Source organism: Centruroides sculpturatus, unplaced genomic scaffold, assembly GCF_000671375.1.
Source record: "Centruroides sculpturatus isolate CEXI.00-Female unplaced genomic scaffold, Cexi_2.0 scaffold340, whole genome shotgun sequence".
Classification (NCBI taxonomy): Eukaryota; Metazoa; Arthropoda; class Arachnida; order Scorpiones; family Buthidae; genus Centruroides; species Centruroides sculpturatus.
In genome coordinates, this window is record NW_019384518.1 from 673927 (window position 1) to 694837 (window position 20911).

Here is a 20911-nt window from a genome sequence, read left to right on the forward strand (position 1 = left end):
TAGCCCTCCTAAAACGCCATCTAATGATTCTAACAACTAGAGGGTTTCATGCCTGTCTTTGTCATCTCTATTTTTAAATACAACTGTGAGACTAACATCAGACATACTGAAGCATTCCCCTATCATAATGCTTGTGAGACGTTTTACTGGCTGTAGTAAACAACTAGGATCACCAATTTCTTCACTCTGATGCCAAACCCACAGACTGTTTCTTCTAAAAAAAATATTTTCAGATGATTCAAAATTGTGTTATACACAATTTATAGTCCTTGTATTTTTCCCAGTGTAATTTTCTTTCAATCTATGCTGCATTGTATATCTAGATGTCACAACTCCATAATCATTCCACAATTTGCTTGAAAACTGCAATTAAAATTTATTTAGTTCATTGACAGTTTTAAAATTTATTTACAGACTATCTTTACATTGCAATGTAATGATAACTTACAGAAAATGTACAATAGTACAATGCATTGTACTGTTTTACATTGTCATCCACAATAATTTCATTTACTTTCCAACTTGACTGTTCTTATGTTAATTTAACATTTTTGCTGACTGTGGTTTCAAAAATATTAAAGATCAGTCTATTTTTAGTCATGTTTCAATATCTCTCATTTCAATTACATGTAATTTATGTGAAGAATTATTGACAATATCAATCTCTTATAAATTAATCTTCTATTAACAAAGCAGAAATCAAAATAAAATTTCACCAACCTTAAGTAGGCCTTGCACATAATCTTTGAAAAGTGAGAAATTCAGTAATGTCTATTTTTAAGACTGTCTTCAGTTAGTTCTTTGCAAAATTGAATCTGTCTAGTAATTACATTTTGGAATAGAAAGTGTAGAAGAATCTCTGATGCATTCAAATGTTTTTCTCTTTAATTTTTTTCTAAATATCCAGTGATGTGTGTTTACAGTCCGTGTTGCCTTTTTCAATGATGGGCCATGTTCTTGAATTTGTTTTTCTTCTTTAAAGTTGAGGTTATGGAAGTGTGCTTTAAATTATTCTAGAACCTTTAAATTTTTGAGATTGTTTGTATGGTATGTTTTTCATATTAGGGTGACTTGTTGGAGTTTTGGTTTAATCTCATTAACACTTGCATATATAGCCAGGCATTGGTTTGCTTCTTCTTTTCTATATCAGATTTATGTTCCAGAAGGTGTTTTTTTTTTTTTTGGAGAAGTTTCTTTGTAGACCCAATGCATATGAGGTATCTATTAAATTTGTTACCCTTAAGTGGACTTATGTAGACTCCCAGTGCTCTTTCTTGTTTCAAAACAGCTTTAATGTATGGGGTTTACATGGTATGCAATTTTTGCACCAACATATGAATGCCATATGCACACTATATTATAATCTTATGATGGCTAGAGATATCTTGCTGGGGGAATGTCCCTTGTAGGAGTTTTATTCTGCTGGTCACTGAGTTGATTTCTTTGCCTATGTGCCATTTTATATACTAAGTCTGCCAGGATGCATGATTACACTAAAATTTCCACTATTAATTTTTATTGCTATCCATTTTTTTGTCTTGTTTATGGTTGCAATGTATCTGATCCCTTCTGAAAAGTGCTCTCTAATGGTTGCTATATTGCAGTTGTATGGATCATTAGTGTTGGCTGGTATGTATATCAGAATGATGCTCATTTGTGGTAGATTTTAGAGTTATATCTATTACCTTTAAAGGAGATGCTATCTATAAGTAAGAGCAAATAAATAATAAAGAAGCTAATTCAATGGTGAGACCATATGGATTGTCATTCATGCTAGTAATAAAGTCCCTGTTAAGCTTAGTTTTCCAGATACATAATCAAAATACATTGATGATGTCTTTTATCTTTTATGTATTTCGATATGGGAGAGGAATTTAGGCGTGATCTCGGCCTCTAAGAGATATAACAAAGATAATTGTGGTGCATTACACAAATGAGTAAACATATAATTTTTGTTTGAGGGTGGGTTTTTTCAAGCTCCGATGGTCCATAAAAAAAGACAAGTGTAAATAAAATGAATTTATTACCAAAAGTTAGTTAGTAACAAACATGGTTACTTTTCGATATAATCACCGTGAAGATTGAGGCATTTGTCATATCTGAACGAGCTTTGCAATCCCCTCTTCATAGAATGTTGCCACCAGTGACTTGAGATGGCCTTAACATTGTTTTGAAGATCATCATTAGTCTCTAACCTCTGCCCTCCTAGTAACGTTTTCATGAAAGAGGTGAAAGTCGCTTGGTGCTAAATTGGGGTTATATGCTGGGTGTTTAAAAAGTTTCAAGCTGGTTGGAAGTATGAAAGGTGGAAGTTTTCACACATTAAACATGTGAAAACTTTTACCTCTTTCCTGAACTGAAAATATGGCTAGGGAGGCAGAGGTTAGACTAATGACAATCTGCAAAACAATGTTAAGGCCATCTCAAGTCACTGGAGGCAACATTCTATGAAGAGGGGATTGCAAAGCTTGTTCGCAGATATGACAAATGCCTCAATCTTCATGGTGATTATGTTGAAAAGTAACCATGTTTGTAACTAACTTTTGGTAATAAATTCATTTTGTTATTTACGCTTTCTTTGATAGGCTTTTTTTTATGGACCATGTATCTTTATTTTGTATACTTTTTTTTTTTCTTAAAATATATATGTATTTAAACTAACTTTAAATTATATTTAATTGTTGTGTATGCAATATGTAATACATAGAACAGAAAACAACTTTAAAAATACAATTTGAATTGTTCAGTCCTATCTTAAGAACCTGAAGATGATTTTAAATTGAAGTCACTTCTTGTCTATTTAACTCAGAACCCAAGAGAATTAAAAGAATGTAACTGAAACTCTCTACCTGTAATTTGGCAGGTGAATCAGAAGGCTTGGGTTACTCAAAGCATATTTGAAGATAGGCAGTCAACAACAAGACTGACACCAGTCTCTCTCTAATCTATGGCTGCCTCTTGCTGCTGAGTAGCTTGTTCAACAGCTGGGGCAAATATGGCATTTGAAATTTTGTTCGAAAAGCCAGGCATTTGAAACTTGAGGTTTGACTGTATGACATTACTGCTACAGCCCATGGATATGATCATTCAAAGGCAGTAGAAATAACAACAGGAGAAAAAATTCTGGGAGCACAATTGCATTAATGTTAAAAAACATAATTGAAAACATTTGTGACACATGGGATCAAGTACATTCTGGCAAAAGCTAAGGTGATTTTCAAAATCCTGCAAATAATGTGGTTGAAGGCCTTGGTGTTGATGCAAAAATGTAAAAAAAATTATTGGATTCAAAAGAGTTTAATAACAATGACCTTGAAATTGAACAACAATGCACATGTGAAGATGTGGTTCTAAAGGAGCTAACAATCAAAGAACTGGATGGAATATTTTGCAGTTTAGAATCTCTTCAGCAGCAATTAATGGGTATGGATCCAAATGTTAATAAAAGCATGCTTGCTTGCTAAGGTTTGTCATTTTGCTTCTTATTATAGAATTTATGCTAAGAAAAAAAATTAACACACTTCAAACAATTCTTAAGTACAGTTGCTAGAGAAAAATTTATCAATTAATGTATGTAATTTACAAGCATTTATTAAACAGATGTTTTAGGAATAATAATAAATGAATGTAAAAGAGTACCATGTAAGTGAATAATCAATACAGTAATCTATCATGGATGAATTATAATTTTATCAATAATTATTATATTTGATTAATGCTATTTTGATAAATGTGATAAAACCTGGAGATTAATTAATCATGTTAATCAAGGAATAGCTGTATATTTACATAAAATATTGGGTTAATGTTACCTATAATGACTAAAATGCACTTCCGGTTGTAATTTTGAACGCAATTTGAGACTGCATAGTAACCGATAGACAGGTCCGTGATGTACTAAAGTTACAATAATTAAAATTGGGATTTTTTCTAAATTTAATAATGTGGTTTTAAATTAAATTCTTAAAATTACTTACATTATTGATCCTTTTTTTCCTGACCGAACTTGACTCTGTCACACATGTTGACGAACTCCTTTTTTTCCTAGTTTTATTGACTTTCTCTGTTGCGGTAGCTGATTTTCTTTCTTCTTAATATTAGAAACAGAAGCGGCGGGCACAGTCTCTGGTTCTTTCCATTTCAGTATCCAGCCAGATCCCGGATAAATCATACCTAAATGCTTCATGAAAATTTGAAATCTTTCTCCAGGTATTTTGGCTGGCCAATTCATAAACTTTTTGTACATAAATGAATACATGTATGAGTCCAATAGATCCTCTGTGTAAAGCTTTGGCAGATTTTTTTATTTTTTAGATACACAGAAAATCGAACGATTATGGGGTTATAATCCCCCGGTTCTTGGGTTTATGAAGTTTTCTGAGTGATTGACTGTTCTAAGTTCAATTTCTAATCCATCCAGGTTGTTTATGTGGTTGTATCCTTTGCATTCGTCAGTTAATACGAGACTTATGTAAGTTCGCCGACTTCCTGGGGGGAATTGTTAATCCCGCGTCAGAATGATCTAGGGTCGAACGCATGTGGGTGTGGTGGAGGAGACACAGATGACAAGAATCTCACAAAAATCCGTTTATTTTAAACATAAAATTAAACTTACACCTAGGAACAAATATTGTCTAGATACAATCGACTGTTTGGACGTTGTGGATGTTTATCTATTGTCACTCGGAGATGGGCCCTGGGGCTGTGGCAGGTAAGGAGACTTGTCGGTAGGCATCGGCGGCACTACTCTCTCGATGGACACTAGTGCGGACTCTTCGTCTTCTGTGTGTCGACACACAGAGAGTTTTCGCTTCGGACTTTTTGGAGTGCAGGTACTCCGTAGCACAGTTTATGGAAGAAGTCTCTCTGTCCTTGAAGATCGGGGATTATATCAATCTCCGCTCTTGGTTTTGTTTTCTGATTGGCTCCCTCGTCTGTTTCTAAGCGAAAAACGATTCCTTTTCGAGTCACGAGAAAGATCCGCCTTGAAGAATCTACTTGACACCATCCAAAATGTTGATGGAACTTTGAAACTTGCGCTCATATTTTCCACCATTGTTGTCTAGTCTGTGACGTTTTTGAAATTTAACGACACGACGTCCTTTTTCGACATTAATCTTTCCTCTTTTCAAAATTTCTATGTTCTAATTATGTGCATATGAGCGACTTTTCAAAGGTCCATCTCTACTGGAGGTCGTTTGTTTACAATTATTAATTAATCATTTAAAATTATTACGTTCTGTTTACATCAATAAAGTTTTTTTTTCTCTCGTCGCGGTTTCATATGACTAACACAACTAATTCGATCTTTGATCGGTTTTTCACAATAGACGACTTTTTCTAGTTTCGTTTTAATAAATTTCTAATAATAAATATTTAATTTCAACTCATTTTTGGGTCCTCACACTTAGATTTTACAAATTTAGATATCACCTAATTAAGCATGTTTTCAGTCTATCATTTACTCAACAAATAAAATAATTATAGTCTTTGCCTACATATCCCTCCTACTACCCATTTTGTACTTTTAAGTTTCTGCCCTTTTTCATATTTACATTTACATATTACTGTCTCATCTATTTTGATAGTTTTATTTGGACCTCTAATTTTAAATGAGGTCATATTGTGCAAAGCAATAAGCATTAGTAAACGTATATGGTTGGACCAATCTATAGCGGCCCTTTTAGAAATACCTGCAGCAAAAGCTCAATTTGTTGAGGTGCATTCCAAACACAAAGAATGCCATATAAATGACAATATTCCAGCCCAGGAAATATTACCACATTTGCCCTTAAACGTTCCATCAAAAGCCAAAAAGTTATGTTTGCAATTGTTACATTGTAACACACACAAATTTCTGTCAGTTCAGAAAACTATTTTATGCTGTTTTGAACATACATTGCACACATCCTCTATATTGTGAGATAGCAGAAATTCCTATATTAGAACTAGTCTTTAATGCTAACATGATTCGAGAGACATAATGATTGTTGTTCGTAGCTACCTGAGAAAGTCTCCCATTACATTTTCTCAGACAACATGACGCTTTCTCGTGAACTATTAACTTTTGCATGGCTGAAATCATTGGTGAATATCGCCAGAGACGGTTGAAAACAGTCAGTCGTCGTTTGTCCTTCCGACACGGGAAACCCGCACCGTTTACTCCCGGTCTATCATCGATCAATGCCCATTTTGGATACCTTGTGCCATTCTTGTGCTGGTGGATATTAGCGTGGAACTAATCCCCATTGGACTATTATCACCCAACGAGAACTCCAATCTTTTATCACCGGGTATTTATACAACTTGCGCTTGTTATGTGAACTCTTTCTCTCTCCACGACACAAACTAAAAATGCTGTATCTTCTCCAGTTTAATTTCAATTAAATCCTTGTTAATTGTACTTTGAGTCTCTTCCACATGTTGTCTCTCCATTGGCTGACATTACAAATTCGTCTGTTCATGTATGGGGCCGCTCGCATGACAGTGTGACGTAGTAATCGCCGTCTCGGCTTCTGTGTTCTGCTAACGCGGTGGTGTCAATCCTGACAGGGCACTAAAGAGGCGCCGACCCGAAAGGTCACAATATGTTGTAATCCTAAACTTGCTACAAATTTAAAATCACTACTAATCCTTTGATCCAAACCTAAAATCCATATAATCAGATTCTAATAGTTGGAAAAATTTTCTGGTGATGCATTCCAACTAAAGTACATCTGAATTAATATTGACACAATTCATTATAAGCTTAATACTATCTTTGTTTTTTTAAACTCTGCCCTGTGGCACTAGGAGGGCCTTTTTTTGCAAGCCCATTATGGATTTGTCCAGGTCCACAATGGGGCTGCCGGGTGGTGAGGGATGGGGCCCGACATATCCGAATGGACCACCCCCCGAAAAATTCCTGGGGACTTTTCGACCCGTTTGGATTCGAACCCGGGTCCCCTAGAGCGGTAGGCTGCCACCTTGACTGCTCGGCCATCCGGCCGCAGCTTAATACTATCAGAAAAACCTTTTAAATTACCAATGAATGTATTATTTAACAAAATATTACAAATATACTTCAAAAATTCAGGAATTCCAAAACAACACTTCCATAAAGCATACTAGTCAGTGGCCAAAACTTCAATAACTGCTTTGTAATAAAAAATTTGCATATTCACACATTGAAACAAATCACAGTCATATGTTCTGATTTATGTAAATTTATAAATATCATTATGCAGCGCCCTCTATTTAACATTATCACTAAACGACCAAATTTGAGATTACCAGAAGTGCTGCCATTTTAGTCACCATAGGTAATATTAACCAAATATTGTAATGCCATAACCAGTAATTTCAACATCAGCATCAGGACATTCATCATCAGTATCACCAGCTATATATTGCTGAGAAAAGTGTAGTTTGCCTCTAAGATATTAGCTCATATCTTAAAAATACAGCTGATAGAGAAAAATATAATGTTTCTTCTTTTTCTAGGAAATGAGGAATAACTAACTACATTTTGAGCAGAATTTAGCATGATGCCTTCAGTTATAGTTTTTGCTCTATAACAATTAGTGAATTGGAAATTATGGTGGTACGGATCATCTGAGTCATCAAGTCTCATATAAATCCAATCTCTATAATAAGGGCTACTACTACTACTACTACTACTACTACATTGCTGAGTGAGGGCAAAATAAAAGCAACTTAAACACCCTTCTGGATTTTTTGCTTTCAAATTAAAATAGCCTTCTTTACAACAATTGCAATTTCTTCCTCTCACATGTGTCTTGCAAGGACAGTTATTTTGAAACTTCCACGAGTGTCACATTGGCATGTTGGTTCAATTTCTTATTGGCAGTCATCAGGAGTTCCACCAAATATACATGTGTGTACACATGCATGGACTATAATTTATGTTTATGTATAGGAATATATATAATGCATTTGTTTGTAGAGAAAAAGTAGTAGTATTTGCAAATAACAGAAAATTGGTTACTACTATATTGAGATGTTTTTATGTGTAGATACATATAGACATATATTGATACTTATACCTAATTGACCTGATACTTATGAATGTTTTTTAATTTATTTAGATGTTAAAAGCCAAGAAAAATTCTCTCAGAGTTCTCAATTGATGACAAAAGTGCTGAGCATTTTCAACGAAGCATCTAGAATAGAACTACGACAAATATTGATTCAAGCACTTATTAAGTGGTTAAATGAAAATCCCAAGAACCATCTTATCCTTCCTTGTCTGTCTGCAGCTTCTAGATCTCTATCGAACATGTCTTATTTGGTCCAGATTGCCGAATGTTGCATCGCTCAATATTTCTCTTCTAGTAAGTTAAACTCAAAGCAATGAGTTTTATAATACTAAAAATATTTACTTTAAAACATTGTTGGTCAGACAGCATTTTAGAGAATTTTTTTTTGTCTGTTAATATGCTCCTGTGGCACACTGCACAGGTAATTATGAACAAGTCTGTATATGTAACTTTCAACAACAAAAATTTAATTCATATTGTTTAATACGAATACTATTAATATTTTTTAAAATCACAGACTTATTAATATATATATATATCGTTTTTGTTAAATGAAGAAATGTTTAGTTCTTTGATACTCATCAATAATATCTAGCATCTATACATGTTTGGTTTTATTGTAGTTTCTGGCAAAATATTGTCATTTTATAGCCACATCTAGCATGTTATTAATGAATTGGTGAACAAACTTTCTGTTAACTGAGTTAAATGCATATTACATTTCTACTGTACTATATCAACTAACAAATGCAAAATATTGCAAACAGCAGATGTTAAGTTTAGATGTTAATCCTCATTTGAAATATGTCTACACACACTGATAAAATTTAGCACATGTTTCTTTGCCCATAGATGGAACTACAAGATTTCACACTTCTGTTTTGAGCTAAATGTTTGGAGGTTGTTATACTTTCGCTCTGTCAGAAATCAGAGAATGGCAATGGCCACACAACTAATTGTAACCAGTAAGTTAGCCATTCACTTCAGTTCATACAACTAAAGGAATGAACACTCACACCAGCTAAATTATTCATACATGGTTATGGCTTCCACAGGTAATTAACAGTTAACAATGAATTTAAGAATTTAATTTTGCTTACAATAGTACAAGGTATATGCATTCAAGTATATCATGCAAATTGGATTATATATACCCAATGCTGTAATTAGGGCGGTGCCCAGGCACAGTCGCTGGGGGGCACAGAAATGACCTGGACCAAGTTTTGGGGTGTAGTTACAGAAGCTCACACCAGGTGCATAAAAAGCTACTTACAGTGCTGTATATACCGTATTTTCACGGAATGACCAGCATATCAGATATTTCTGTATGGTAAAAACCGGCATGCCAGTTTAAGCAGAGTTGATAGAATCGTATATCTGTAGACTGGTTTAAATGAGGTTATACATCCTTCTCTAGAGGGCGCATTAAAAAAAAAATGAACGAGAGTTTATTCTAAAACTATGAAATAATCCTAGTTTTTGATTAATGCTGAGAGTATGTTTAATTCATTTTGTCTTCTTTCTAAGGATGTAAAATACTCTTGGAATTCTGTAAGTGCTTGTTTTTTTGTGTGTATTCTATTGTTATTTGATTGAAAAACACAAAAATTAACATATTAAATTTATGAAACTGGCTGTAAATTATCTCAGCTTACATTGATTATCATCATTGTGTGAAATTTGAGAGGAAGGTGTTTGTAAGGTCAGGGTAGCCCATACTGACCAACTAATGCTATCACTAATTGTTTTATTGTCTTGTTAACAAAAACTCTCTTCCAGATTTTAAGTCCTTCAAATTACAATATTATTTTTGTACTGGGAAGAATGTTTTCTTTAATGTTTAATTAACAACTGGTTTTGTTACATCTGATTAAGCTGCAACTAAAATATAAAATTGATCAGCATGCTGGTCATTCCACAAAAATACTGTGTTTGTGTATATATCAGTACTCATTGCAATTAAGCCCATCCTATAATTTTACATTTGCAAGAACATAATGTCTACAATTGCATTCCCATTGCACCAAATTTATTTAAAAGGTTCATGACCAACGAACATCTAAAATACAGTGGTGCCTTGTAATTCAAATTTAATTTGTTTTAGGAGACTGTTTAAACTTTGAATTTGTTGAAGTCCAAATTGATTTCTCCATTTGAAATAATGGAAAGTGAATTAATCCATTCCTAGACCCTAAACAATGCCCATTTCAGTAAACTTAAATTAAAACTTGAAATAATAATAAACTATGCATGATGGGTGGTGATATCCTATTTCTTAAGGTCAGTGTACAGCTTGCTTGGCTTTCTCACAAATAATCATCTCAGACAATATCAGCAGCCAATTGTTTCTCATTTAGCCACATGAGGAGTTTTTCCATCTTGAAAACCTGTGATCTCCTGTAGGTCAATGTTGTCATGCCTTTAGCCACATTTGCACTTTCTTGTTCTTAAGAATGGTGCACACTGTTGACTTTGGCATCTTAAACATGGCTACCAGTTTTGCCACATGTGCCGCTTTCGTGCTTCGTGATAAGTTTTTTCACCTCAATTATCAATACAAGTTTTCTCTCAGGTTTCATTGCTTCCACACTCATGGTTAATAGGAGGAACTATATATACAAACAAAAATACCAAAAATAAAGCACTGAAAACATGAGCATAACACGAGAGAGAAATGACTCAGGTGCACAATAGACAATGCCGACACAGCAAATACATTTTTTCACTGTGTGTGCAGTTTGAATATAGTTGCATCGTCCGAACTCTGGATAGAATTTCTCTCGAATTCAGTGTTTGAATTCTGGAGCATTCAACATTAGTCATTTGAAGTACAGTCGGCCCCCCTATAATTACGGTCCCTATAATTACGATTTCTATAAAACTACGAAAAAATTGCTACCGGTATCCGTAAAAAATAGTAAAAGTTCCCTATAAACACCTCAAACGTCATCGGGCAGCCGAACTACTTTCCCGCCGTCCGTAGCGCCACGCTACGGAGAGATTTCTATCGTCTGGACAGTATTATATAAATTATATATAAATTAGGTACTGTATATATAATTATATATTAACTTATTGTAACTTTGTTATAATTAAATATATAATTTCCGCCGTCTAGCGTGGTGCCACGCTACGGAGATTTTTACGCTAACTATCGTCTGTCAGTATGTAAATTAGGTACCGTAAGTCTAATACAGTACTGTAATTTTATACATTTCTTGTGAAAGAAACATTTCTTATTCAACGGCGATTAAAATTATTTATATTAATGATGTCTCCGAAGTACAAGGAACTATTAACAGAAAAATAAGTTATTAGAAATCGGCCGCGGTTTGGTGAGCTGTTCCGCGACGAAAACAATGTTGAGCAATGGCAATGTCGAATGGTGACACTTGGTAAGTAATCCTACAATTTTTTATTTATAGCGTAGTTTATACGATTATTTCCAAAAAATATATACATGTTTTGGAAATGTTGAGTCGGATTAGTCTAGAATCGATTAATTTTATGGAAGAAAATCTTTCAAACAGCCGTAGTCCGTAAACTTGATACGTGTCGGGTTGTGATTGGAAGGATTCATAAGAAAGCAAATTCCTAAAGAATGGAACGTATCTCTATCTTATAGGGGGGTCGACTGTATGAGGCACCACTGTACTGTCTGACTTACTGAAGAAAGTTTATAATGAGACATGTAAGCTATTACAAGATAACATGCTATGTTTTATTGTGAAGTGATGCATAATAAAAATAAAAGATTCACTTAATTTTTTTAATCTTCTCAAAATACAACAAATGATTGTGGATACATTATATTTTTGTCTAAAAACTTCACAGTCCATGAAATACACACTAAAACCATGACATACACACTAAAAATTGATCATAATCAGTTTTATGTGTGTATTTCATGGTTCTTCAAGCATTCCATTTTGGAATTCTGTTGTTCCTGAAGAAGGCCTTTGGAGTAGGCTGGAAGACATTTAAAATGTCAGTATTTCTTACTGCTGGACTGACTGAGGTTTGTGGATATGTTATATTTTTGTTTTACTGAGGAGTTATTGCTGAATGAGACGATTTAACTAGGCAAGTTACATAATACAAAATGCTAATCTACCATAGAAAATTTATTACAAGTCCAAAAGTTTGACCACCCTATTATAGATCATATTAAATATAGCTAAGTTACTGTTAGTGGATTGATTTTTTTATAGAAAACAGTTAAGACTTAAATATTGTGAAGTTAGTTATTTTCTCATGATTCATTAATGTTTAGTATTGTAATAATAAAATGACTTACAGATATAATTTTTAGGTCATTATTCAATTCAAGACACATTGAAATATTTGACAACTTACCTCGTCATATCTAAATCATTAGAAGAAGAATTTATTCAAACCTGTGAAGATAATTTATCATATCTTTCTCTCTATGTTTACCTGATTGGTTCTCTAAATGACGATCAGTGTGATATAACCAAAGAATCTAAAATTTTAGACGACGTGGTCGAGTGGAATCGACCAAATTATCGTCAAATAAGGTAAGTTTGATATTAAAAAGCTTTTTGCCTGTATTACTAATTTTACAAAATAGTTAATTAGAATGAATGAATAGTGCTTATTATATTCACAGCAAATTTATTGCTTATTAACTAACTATTTGTCCAATATGCATTTTGGCCTGTCTGGCCCTTTTCATCTGATTTTACAAATAATAATAGCAAGCCCAAAGAACTAAGCTTATGATAACAATCATACCTTATATTATATTTGTAATTTAACTAACTTATAATTCACAAGGTCATGCGACTTTTTCCTTTGGGGATTTATGAAGTATACCATCTTCGTGCCCCTGGTCAAGTGGTTGGGTAGGGATATGGTTTTAGGAGGTAGGTAGACACCCTCTACTTCAAGTGACACAAATGACAATGTCCTGGGGAATTTTGTAGTGCCATGAGGACTTTGTAAAATTAGTTTTGTGTTGCTTTCATTTATTCTTTGACTTCAGGAAGGAAATAATGGTGGAATCATTCCAAAAAGATGAGGAACAAAAGAGCATGTATTACAAAGAATATCATAAGAATACACTGCCTTCATATTAAGTCTTCTATGAGCACTTAAGATTTTGTCAAGGGTGCACCACATACGGCCCCTTATCAATGTTTATGCAGCCTGCGGACGGTACAGGCCAAATCCCTTCTTTCCAAGTTTCTAAGTGTAGAACTTTTCCCTTTCACAAAGTCATTAGCACCCAACTGTTTTATAACTTTCCCTGAAGTGAGAAATGGGGGTTGTTCTATAAATAAGTCTATTTCTAGCTAACACTTTCTGGTTTAGATATGAATATTCTAAGTCTAATACATAGTATTATAACGATTTTTTGAAGAATCAAATAAAATAAAATGATGTTAGAATGTCATTTCCGATGTTATCAGGAAGTTTCTATTTTGGCGGGAAATCTTCAATTTTATGCTTCGGAAAACTTGCTTATTCGTCTAAATCAGGGGTCGCCAAAGTGGTCGATATGGACCCCCAGGGGTTGATGCAACATCATTGTGGGTCGATGCGGCTAAGGGGTCACAACCTTTTTTTTTGCTTACACAGAGACCACAACCCACAATGTTTTTTTTTTTTTTTTCCGATCATACATACACACTTGTAATAAAACTTTACGGTGGGGGTCAATGTGAGGCTTTGGAAAGTGATTGGGGGTCGACGGTTAAAAAAGTTTGGCGACCCCTGGTCTAAATAGAGTCAAATAACAAAAATAAGTAAAAATAGCACTGAAAAACCATGAAAATAACGATTTTTTAGCACTTGTTTACATTCTAGATTCTGATTGGTATAGTCGAATTTGAATCAAACTTTTCTGAAAAGATGCTTATTCGTCAACCTAATGCCATTCAAACTAGAAAAAACTAACCAGAGTTCAAAAAGAAATGTACAAAAAGCTATAACAACCAATAATTTACAACAATATCTCTCCATAGACTAAGAATAGAAAAAAATTTTTTCGCATCAAATTTATTATTATTAAGTTGGACCAAGAAAATTAATACTGTAGTTGGAATAGAGTCATTACGACTAAAAGGAAGCCATTTGCATTAAAATATTTTGGATTTAATAATTATTACAAACCGCGTCAAGCCATAAACTTGTCAACAAAGAGGGTTGTAAAATGATTCCGTGTAGCTAGAAAGCTGCGGTTTTTTTTGTTTGAAAGAAAACAGATATATTTAGGTTATTTAAGTAGTAAATTAATTGGAACTTTTTATTTACTTTTATTTTTACATTCTTTTTTTCGTAAATTTAAAATTAAATTATTATTTTAAATTTTTATTTTATTTGAAATTTAACAATCGTAAACTGTGATATATTTAGGAAAAAAAAAAAACAGATTGATTCTAGCGCCAATTTGAAACGAGATATCGCAATTTTAATAATTATATTTAAAATATTCAGATTTTCCACTGCACTGTGTTAATCACTTTTGATTCATTTCTGAACACGGGGGTAAAACTGACGGGCCATAAATATAATTTAGGTAAGAATGGTAACCACATTTATGATGGATTAGTGTCCTGCACCTGGCATGTTGACGATCTGACTCACAAATTCTGAGAAATGGTGGAGACGCCCGGACAGGGGTCAAACAAATTAAGACCTGCCTGGCCACGTGTGCGTAATAGTCTTCTGTCCCCGCCTCTTTAGTCTTTGGTCAGAGTGGATACAGAACAAAGCACGTGGTAGTCTAGCTTGCCTTATCTCAAACATGATTTGTTGCGGGCCTCAGAATTTTCGGCACAATGAGACATTGTTTTGCAGAGTGAACAGTATGGCGCCGGGCATTAAACGCAAGGTCAATCGCGAGAATCATCAGTTTCAAGAAGTGGAAGTGTGGACTAACAAGTACTGTTTTGTGCAACAGAACAACAGCATTATTTGCCTTTTGTGCAATGGAACAATAGCAGTGCCAAAAGAATTCAACCTGAAGCGACATCATGAAAGCCAACACAAGGATTTCCTTCTGCAAGGTACGGAACGCAAACGGAAAATCGAATCGTTACGACGATCACTAATCAGCCAACAAAATGTGTTCAAGAAACAATCTGGAGAATTGGATGCGGCTGTTGAAGCCAGCCTAGAAATATCTGCTTTAATAGCCAAGAATGGGAAACCTTTCACAGATGGCGATATGATAAAAAAGTGTCTTATCATCGCAAGTGAGATGTGTCCTGAGAAGACAGTGTTTTCAAACAATCAGTCTTAACCACATGACGATACAACAAAGAATCTCGCAAATTGCATCAGACATTTCTGGCCAACTTAATATTTTAGTTGCAAACTGTGCTTATTTTTCTTTGGCTGTGGAAGAATCCACTGACATATCATCAACAGCACAAGTGATTGTGTTTATTAGAAGTGTTTCACTAGATTTTATTGTGAATGAAGAATTTCTTGGCATGGCATCACTTTCTGGACATACAACTGGTGCTGACTTATTTACTAGTTTATTGAGCGTTTGCAACAAATCAGCACTGGACTTTGACAAGCTATCCAGCATTGCCACTGATGGAGCACCATCTATGGTTGGATGTGAGAATGGCATGGTCACCTTGCTGAAAAACCACCTTGGGGACAGGCAAAAGGAGTTAGTCCAGTATCATTGCATAATTCACCAACAGCAACTTTGTGCAAAGAAGCTGGGATTTGAACGTCTGCTGAAAGATGTATATGATACTGTGAACTTAATCCGCCGTCATGGACTCAACCATCGACTCTTCACATCATTTCTTGAAGAAATAGATGCTGATTATGCTGACCTGCCCACGTATACTGAAGTTCGTTGGCTGAGCAAGGCAACAGTCCTCAAGAGATTTGTGGAGCTATTGGGGCCTATTATCACTTTCCTCAAAGAACGGGGGAACACTACAAGGAATTTGGAGGGACAAAGATGGCAGTGTGATTTAGCTTTCCTTGCTGACATTACTGCTTATCTAAACGACCTTAATTTGAGATTGCAGGGAAAGATGCAACTTGTTTCTCAGTTGACAAGTAACATCAATGCATTTATGACCAAACTATCACTTTTCAAGTCCCACATGCAATCAGAGAACTTTACACACTTTCCACATTGCAAGGCCATGAAAGAGAAATACCCACATATGAAGATGGATTACTCTGACCAAGTTAACACCCTCCTTACATCATTCAATGAGAGGTTTGGTGAATTCCAGAAATACAAGATCTACCTGCAACTTTTTTCAACTCCATTTGATGTGAAAGTGGAAGATGCCCCTCCAGATGTCCAACTTGAGTTGATAAGACATCCAGTGCAGTGATGAATTGAAATCACAGTTCAAAAATTCTAATCTCCTCACATTCTACAAAGAACTACCAGATACATCATTTCCAAAACTGAAAGACAATGCTCGATTTTGTGCAAGCATGTTTGGCAGTACCTATGTATGCGAACAGGCATACATAGGTATTGCCAAACAAGCTTGCAAGTTTTCACTTATGAATTTAAACAAATGCAAAACACGGAACAGGTTAATCAACGAGAATTTGGAAAATCTGCTGGTTGTTTCAACGTCTGCCATTACACCAGACATCAAGAAGATTGCCACCAGCATCCAATATCAGCCATCACATTAATTGCTTGGAGGTCCGGCCCCCAGTCAGTAAACTTAATCCTAATTTGGCTCTTCTTCACAAAAGGTTGTGCATCCCTGATTTTGTGCTCAGTAAATTAACCAAGTTTTTTGAGTGACCTACCACATCCTCATGAAATGGCAGGATAATTTGATTGGAAGACCTTTTCAAAAAATTATTCACCAGTGTCAAAGAATCTTCCGAAACAACAACATCTCATCGACATCATAAACCAGTTTCGGTGTACCTCTGGTATTTTCACAAGTGGCCTCCCTGTAATATTTGCATTGCTTAGCGAATAATATGTGTTGTGAAGTTCTGGAATCAGCCCAAAAGGCTGATTCCAGAACTTCACAACACACATTATTCGCTAATACAAATAGTACACAAATAGTGACGTCTGTGATGGTACCGGTGGAGGAAGTCCATTATCCATTACTTAAATTTGTTTTAAGACAAGAGGAAATCAGTAAAATCAACATTCGGGTTTTTGTCATGTTGATCTTCCATGAAAACAAAGTGATATCAAAAATAGAGAATCATTGTCTATCACTACATGCACTTCATTTAGAATGCACAGTATTCACAAAAGCAGAGTTATTTTATACCCAAACAACAGACATGCCACCTTCCCATTTTGGTTTTGTTAAAAAATGAAAGATTTTTTACACAACTGGCAAGCTGTATACACAGGACTTTTTCCTATTCTCTTCATTTCCACATTATAGAAATGAAAAAAAAATAGAATAATTCTAATGTTTTTTATTAATTAACAGGAGGCTGTAGAAAATTGCTGTTAATTTTTATATCATTTACTTTGCTCCACAATGCATCCCATTAGTCATCCGTTAAAACACTCAAATTTAAATTTGTTTTTATAAATGTTCTAAAAGTAGCACTTCACTACTAAGAATTAAAGTAGACCAGTATATAAAATTGCAAAATTGTAAATTTTGTGTTTTTATTATTCATAGCAATGACTACGAAGCCAAATTGATTCTTCTTTGGGACATAATATTGGCCATGTGCCTCAGACAATTAGCTCATGGCAAACAGTTGGTAAGTTTTCTTAAGTTTAACAGTTGATTGCTTATTACTGATGTTAATTGTTGATGTTTTTTTCTACGTAGGTTGCAAAGATTGCTCTTGAGAAATTCAGCAAAAAGTTAATTGAATTTGGAAAAGAAGGTTCCATTCTTAGCAAGGTTTTTAAAAGCCCTCCATCATTTAGTACTCAGTAAGATATATTACTACTATTCTTGAATTTAAGTTAGTGACATAGATAGATAATTACAAAATATGATAGAAACTTCAATATTTTTTAATCTATGATTTTATGAATCACATATAAACAGCAAAAAGAATGTTTTGACAGGTAATTTTGCATTGTCAGTCAAAAAGAAAGTTCAAAAGAGAACATTGGAGCCTGTGACATTTAAAAGTAGAAAGAGTAAATTACTGGCAGAATTTGGTATTGTATCGTGGGTCGGCAATCTGTAGCACACGGGACGATTTTCAGTGGCATTAATTTTTATATCATTTCTATTCAATTATTGTCTTCCATTTAAATGTGTAATTATAGTTCAACAAAGGCTCTGGTACAGTAAAAACAAATCTCTTGTTCATATATTTCTATTACAGCTCGTGCATTTATGTTCCATGTCGCCATCTGTGTGTTATGCAAGCGCTTCACATGTAAGAACATAATTGAATTAACAACTTAATTTCAAAATTAGTCTGGTTATAATGGACTTTGAAAATTTGCATAACATATAAGTTATAGTCTTATTCTGAGTGCCGACATGATTCTACCATGTTTATTATATGTTTGGCACAACACTGCTGAAAGGTTGCCGACCTGTGGTCTATCACATTCTATATTCATCTGGTATGAATAAACTAAAACCATAAAGGTTTAGAGTAAAGTGAATATAAACAGTTAGAAATAAAGTTTACAAATCGATTTTATGGGTGCCTTTCATGTCGTTTACAATTACATTTCCCAAGGGATCATTTTTAGGAAAGATTCAAACACTGAATAAATTTATAATAGTATAGAAAAATTGTTGATGCAGTGCTCTCCAAAAGAGACAATAATTGTACAATGCGGCAGCTTCTTGGTCAATCGCTGGCAGAGAAGACACTGCATCTACTATACCCATTGCCACAGCAAAATGATGCAAAAGATGCATATAAAAATAGGATTCTAGTAAGATGTTTTACATAAATTCACACTTACAATCATTACAATAGATAATATTTAATTCCTACAGTTTAATTTACCAAGTTATAAAATAAGCCCTTTTATAACTTGGTAAATTAAACTGTGGGAATTGAATATTACCTATCAAATCAAATCATCTTTGGAAACAAAGCAAATTTTCACTATTCTCTCTCACCTGCAGGTTCAGGTTTATGTGCAGAGTGATGGCAGCTTTCATTACGGTGCAAGTTCCCGAAGAAGGAAACATCAGAGTGGAGTCATACGCTTCGGGACATGTAGTGTACAACTCCGGTCCCTGTACAGCTACTGAAGAAAAGTGTGTACCTAGTCTCTTGGCACAAGAAAGTGTCAAACAACTGAACTATCTTTCAAAGAACAAAAGCTACGGCGGGTTGAGGGAACAAATAGACGAGGCCTTAAATATCGTCAACAATGCCGAATTCAGTTTTGTAAATAGCAGAGAAGTTTTGAAGAAATTTGCCAAAATTCTTTACGATTTTCACCAACACAAATTTCTTCTCTTGTTGACCGAAGAAGTTTATTTAAAAAAGTAACATTTCATAAAGTTTTTAATAAATATTTAAAAATAAAAAACGTTTCTATTGTTTAATTTGGTTTAAGTTCTAACACAACTCGATGCCTTTTTTAACCCATACTGTCCGATCACAGACGAGAGCCTTAGACTTTACTGTGCATGGTCAAAAAAGACTAATCTATTATGAATCTATTATGAAAATATAGTAGTTACTTTGTTTAATGACAAACTAAATTATTTTCCAAATTTAGCAAATGATATTATACTTATTACTATAATAACTATTAATTTGCTTTTTAAAAATCTAGAACTAAATTATGGATAATGCTGGAAATGTACCAACTGGGGCTCCAGGATCTGTGGTCCAACGATAAATCTGCTTGAAGTTAAAAAACCCTGCAATGGTATTTTTTCGTATATAGAAAAAAGTAAAGAATTGCTAGCATGTATTATGAAATACAAAACTAAATTATTGATACATTGGAAATTTACAAAATGTAATTCTAAGATTCTTGAGTGATGTTGGTTTTAAAACTATTAAATTACAACGCAATGGTGACTTGTTCCAGGAAATTATGTTACTGGAGGCACCTTACTGGCTACATTCGACAGGCTCTATAGTTCTGAAACTGTTGGGTATTTTTCTGCCAAACACCCTCTGTGGTAGTGCTGTTTTGGAACGTGTACGGTGTTATCGTGTCACATTTAGTAGCATGTTTCATTTATGCTACCTTTTGCTAGCTGCAACTGATCAATGATGGCTGCACCCATGCAAGAGAATAAAAACATTATGTTGTCCTTCTCAATGTTTTTTAAATTCTTTGAGGGAATTACATTGTTATTGAATGTAAAAAATTCCAATTGATTTATTTTATAATTCATTAATAATGTACAAACTTTTTGAAATTAATCATTTCCATGAGGAGGGGAGGAGAGGTTACATGAATTTCTACAACTGATGGTTTGTTTGCATCTATATATATAAGGATGTTTGTTCACTGTACAGTACACTCCTAGACTGTTTGACCAATTGCTACGAAACTCTAACTTAGAGATATTTGAACATAACTGGAAATAATGCAGACCTCACACCAAAGTAGATATTGATTTACAGAAATCCAATAATATCTACATTCAATTTGCTGATTAAATGTAGCACCATCTATTGGCAAAAAGTTTAACAAAATAAACTAAATCTAATTCTTTTAAAATATATACAGTATATCCTTTTTTATAACTATATTGTATTTACTTAATTATTGCAACAGGTAGCACATAGCTTAGCTTAGTTAGTTGTGGGTTCAGGCATAGCCAACATTCAGTTTACCAGGTTTTCTTCACCTAAATATGGTCGGGCTTCCCATAAAAGTCTTTGAGGGATGCATGTTTCTTGGCAGATCACTTATGTGTAGCATTGCAGAAACAAGATAAACAAAACTAATTCTAACTAGCAATTATTTA

General features: G+C 34.1%; 1 protein-coding gene across 1 annotated transcript in view; it reads left to right on the forward strand.

Annotated features, from left to right (window-relative positions):
• Positions 1-19493, forward strand: part of LOC111622662 (ectopic P granules protein 5 homolog) — a 30379-nt gene extending 10886 nt beyond the window's left edge. Inside the window, exons 5-9 of the mRNA XM_023365084.1 lie at positions 8088-8333; positions 12352-12577; positions 17666-17750; positions 17822-17928; positions 19097-19493. Coding sequence (XP_023220852.1) covers positions 8088-8333; positions 12352-12577; positions 17666-17750; positions 17822-17928; positions 19097-19469 — 1037 coding nt within the window. The 3' untranslated portion in view covers positions 19470-19493. The remainder of the gene's footprint in view (positions 1-8087; positions 8334-12351; positions 12578-17665; positions 17751-17821; positions 17929-19096) is intronic.
• Positions 19494-20911: the final 1418 nt, after the last annotated feature.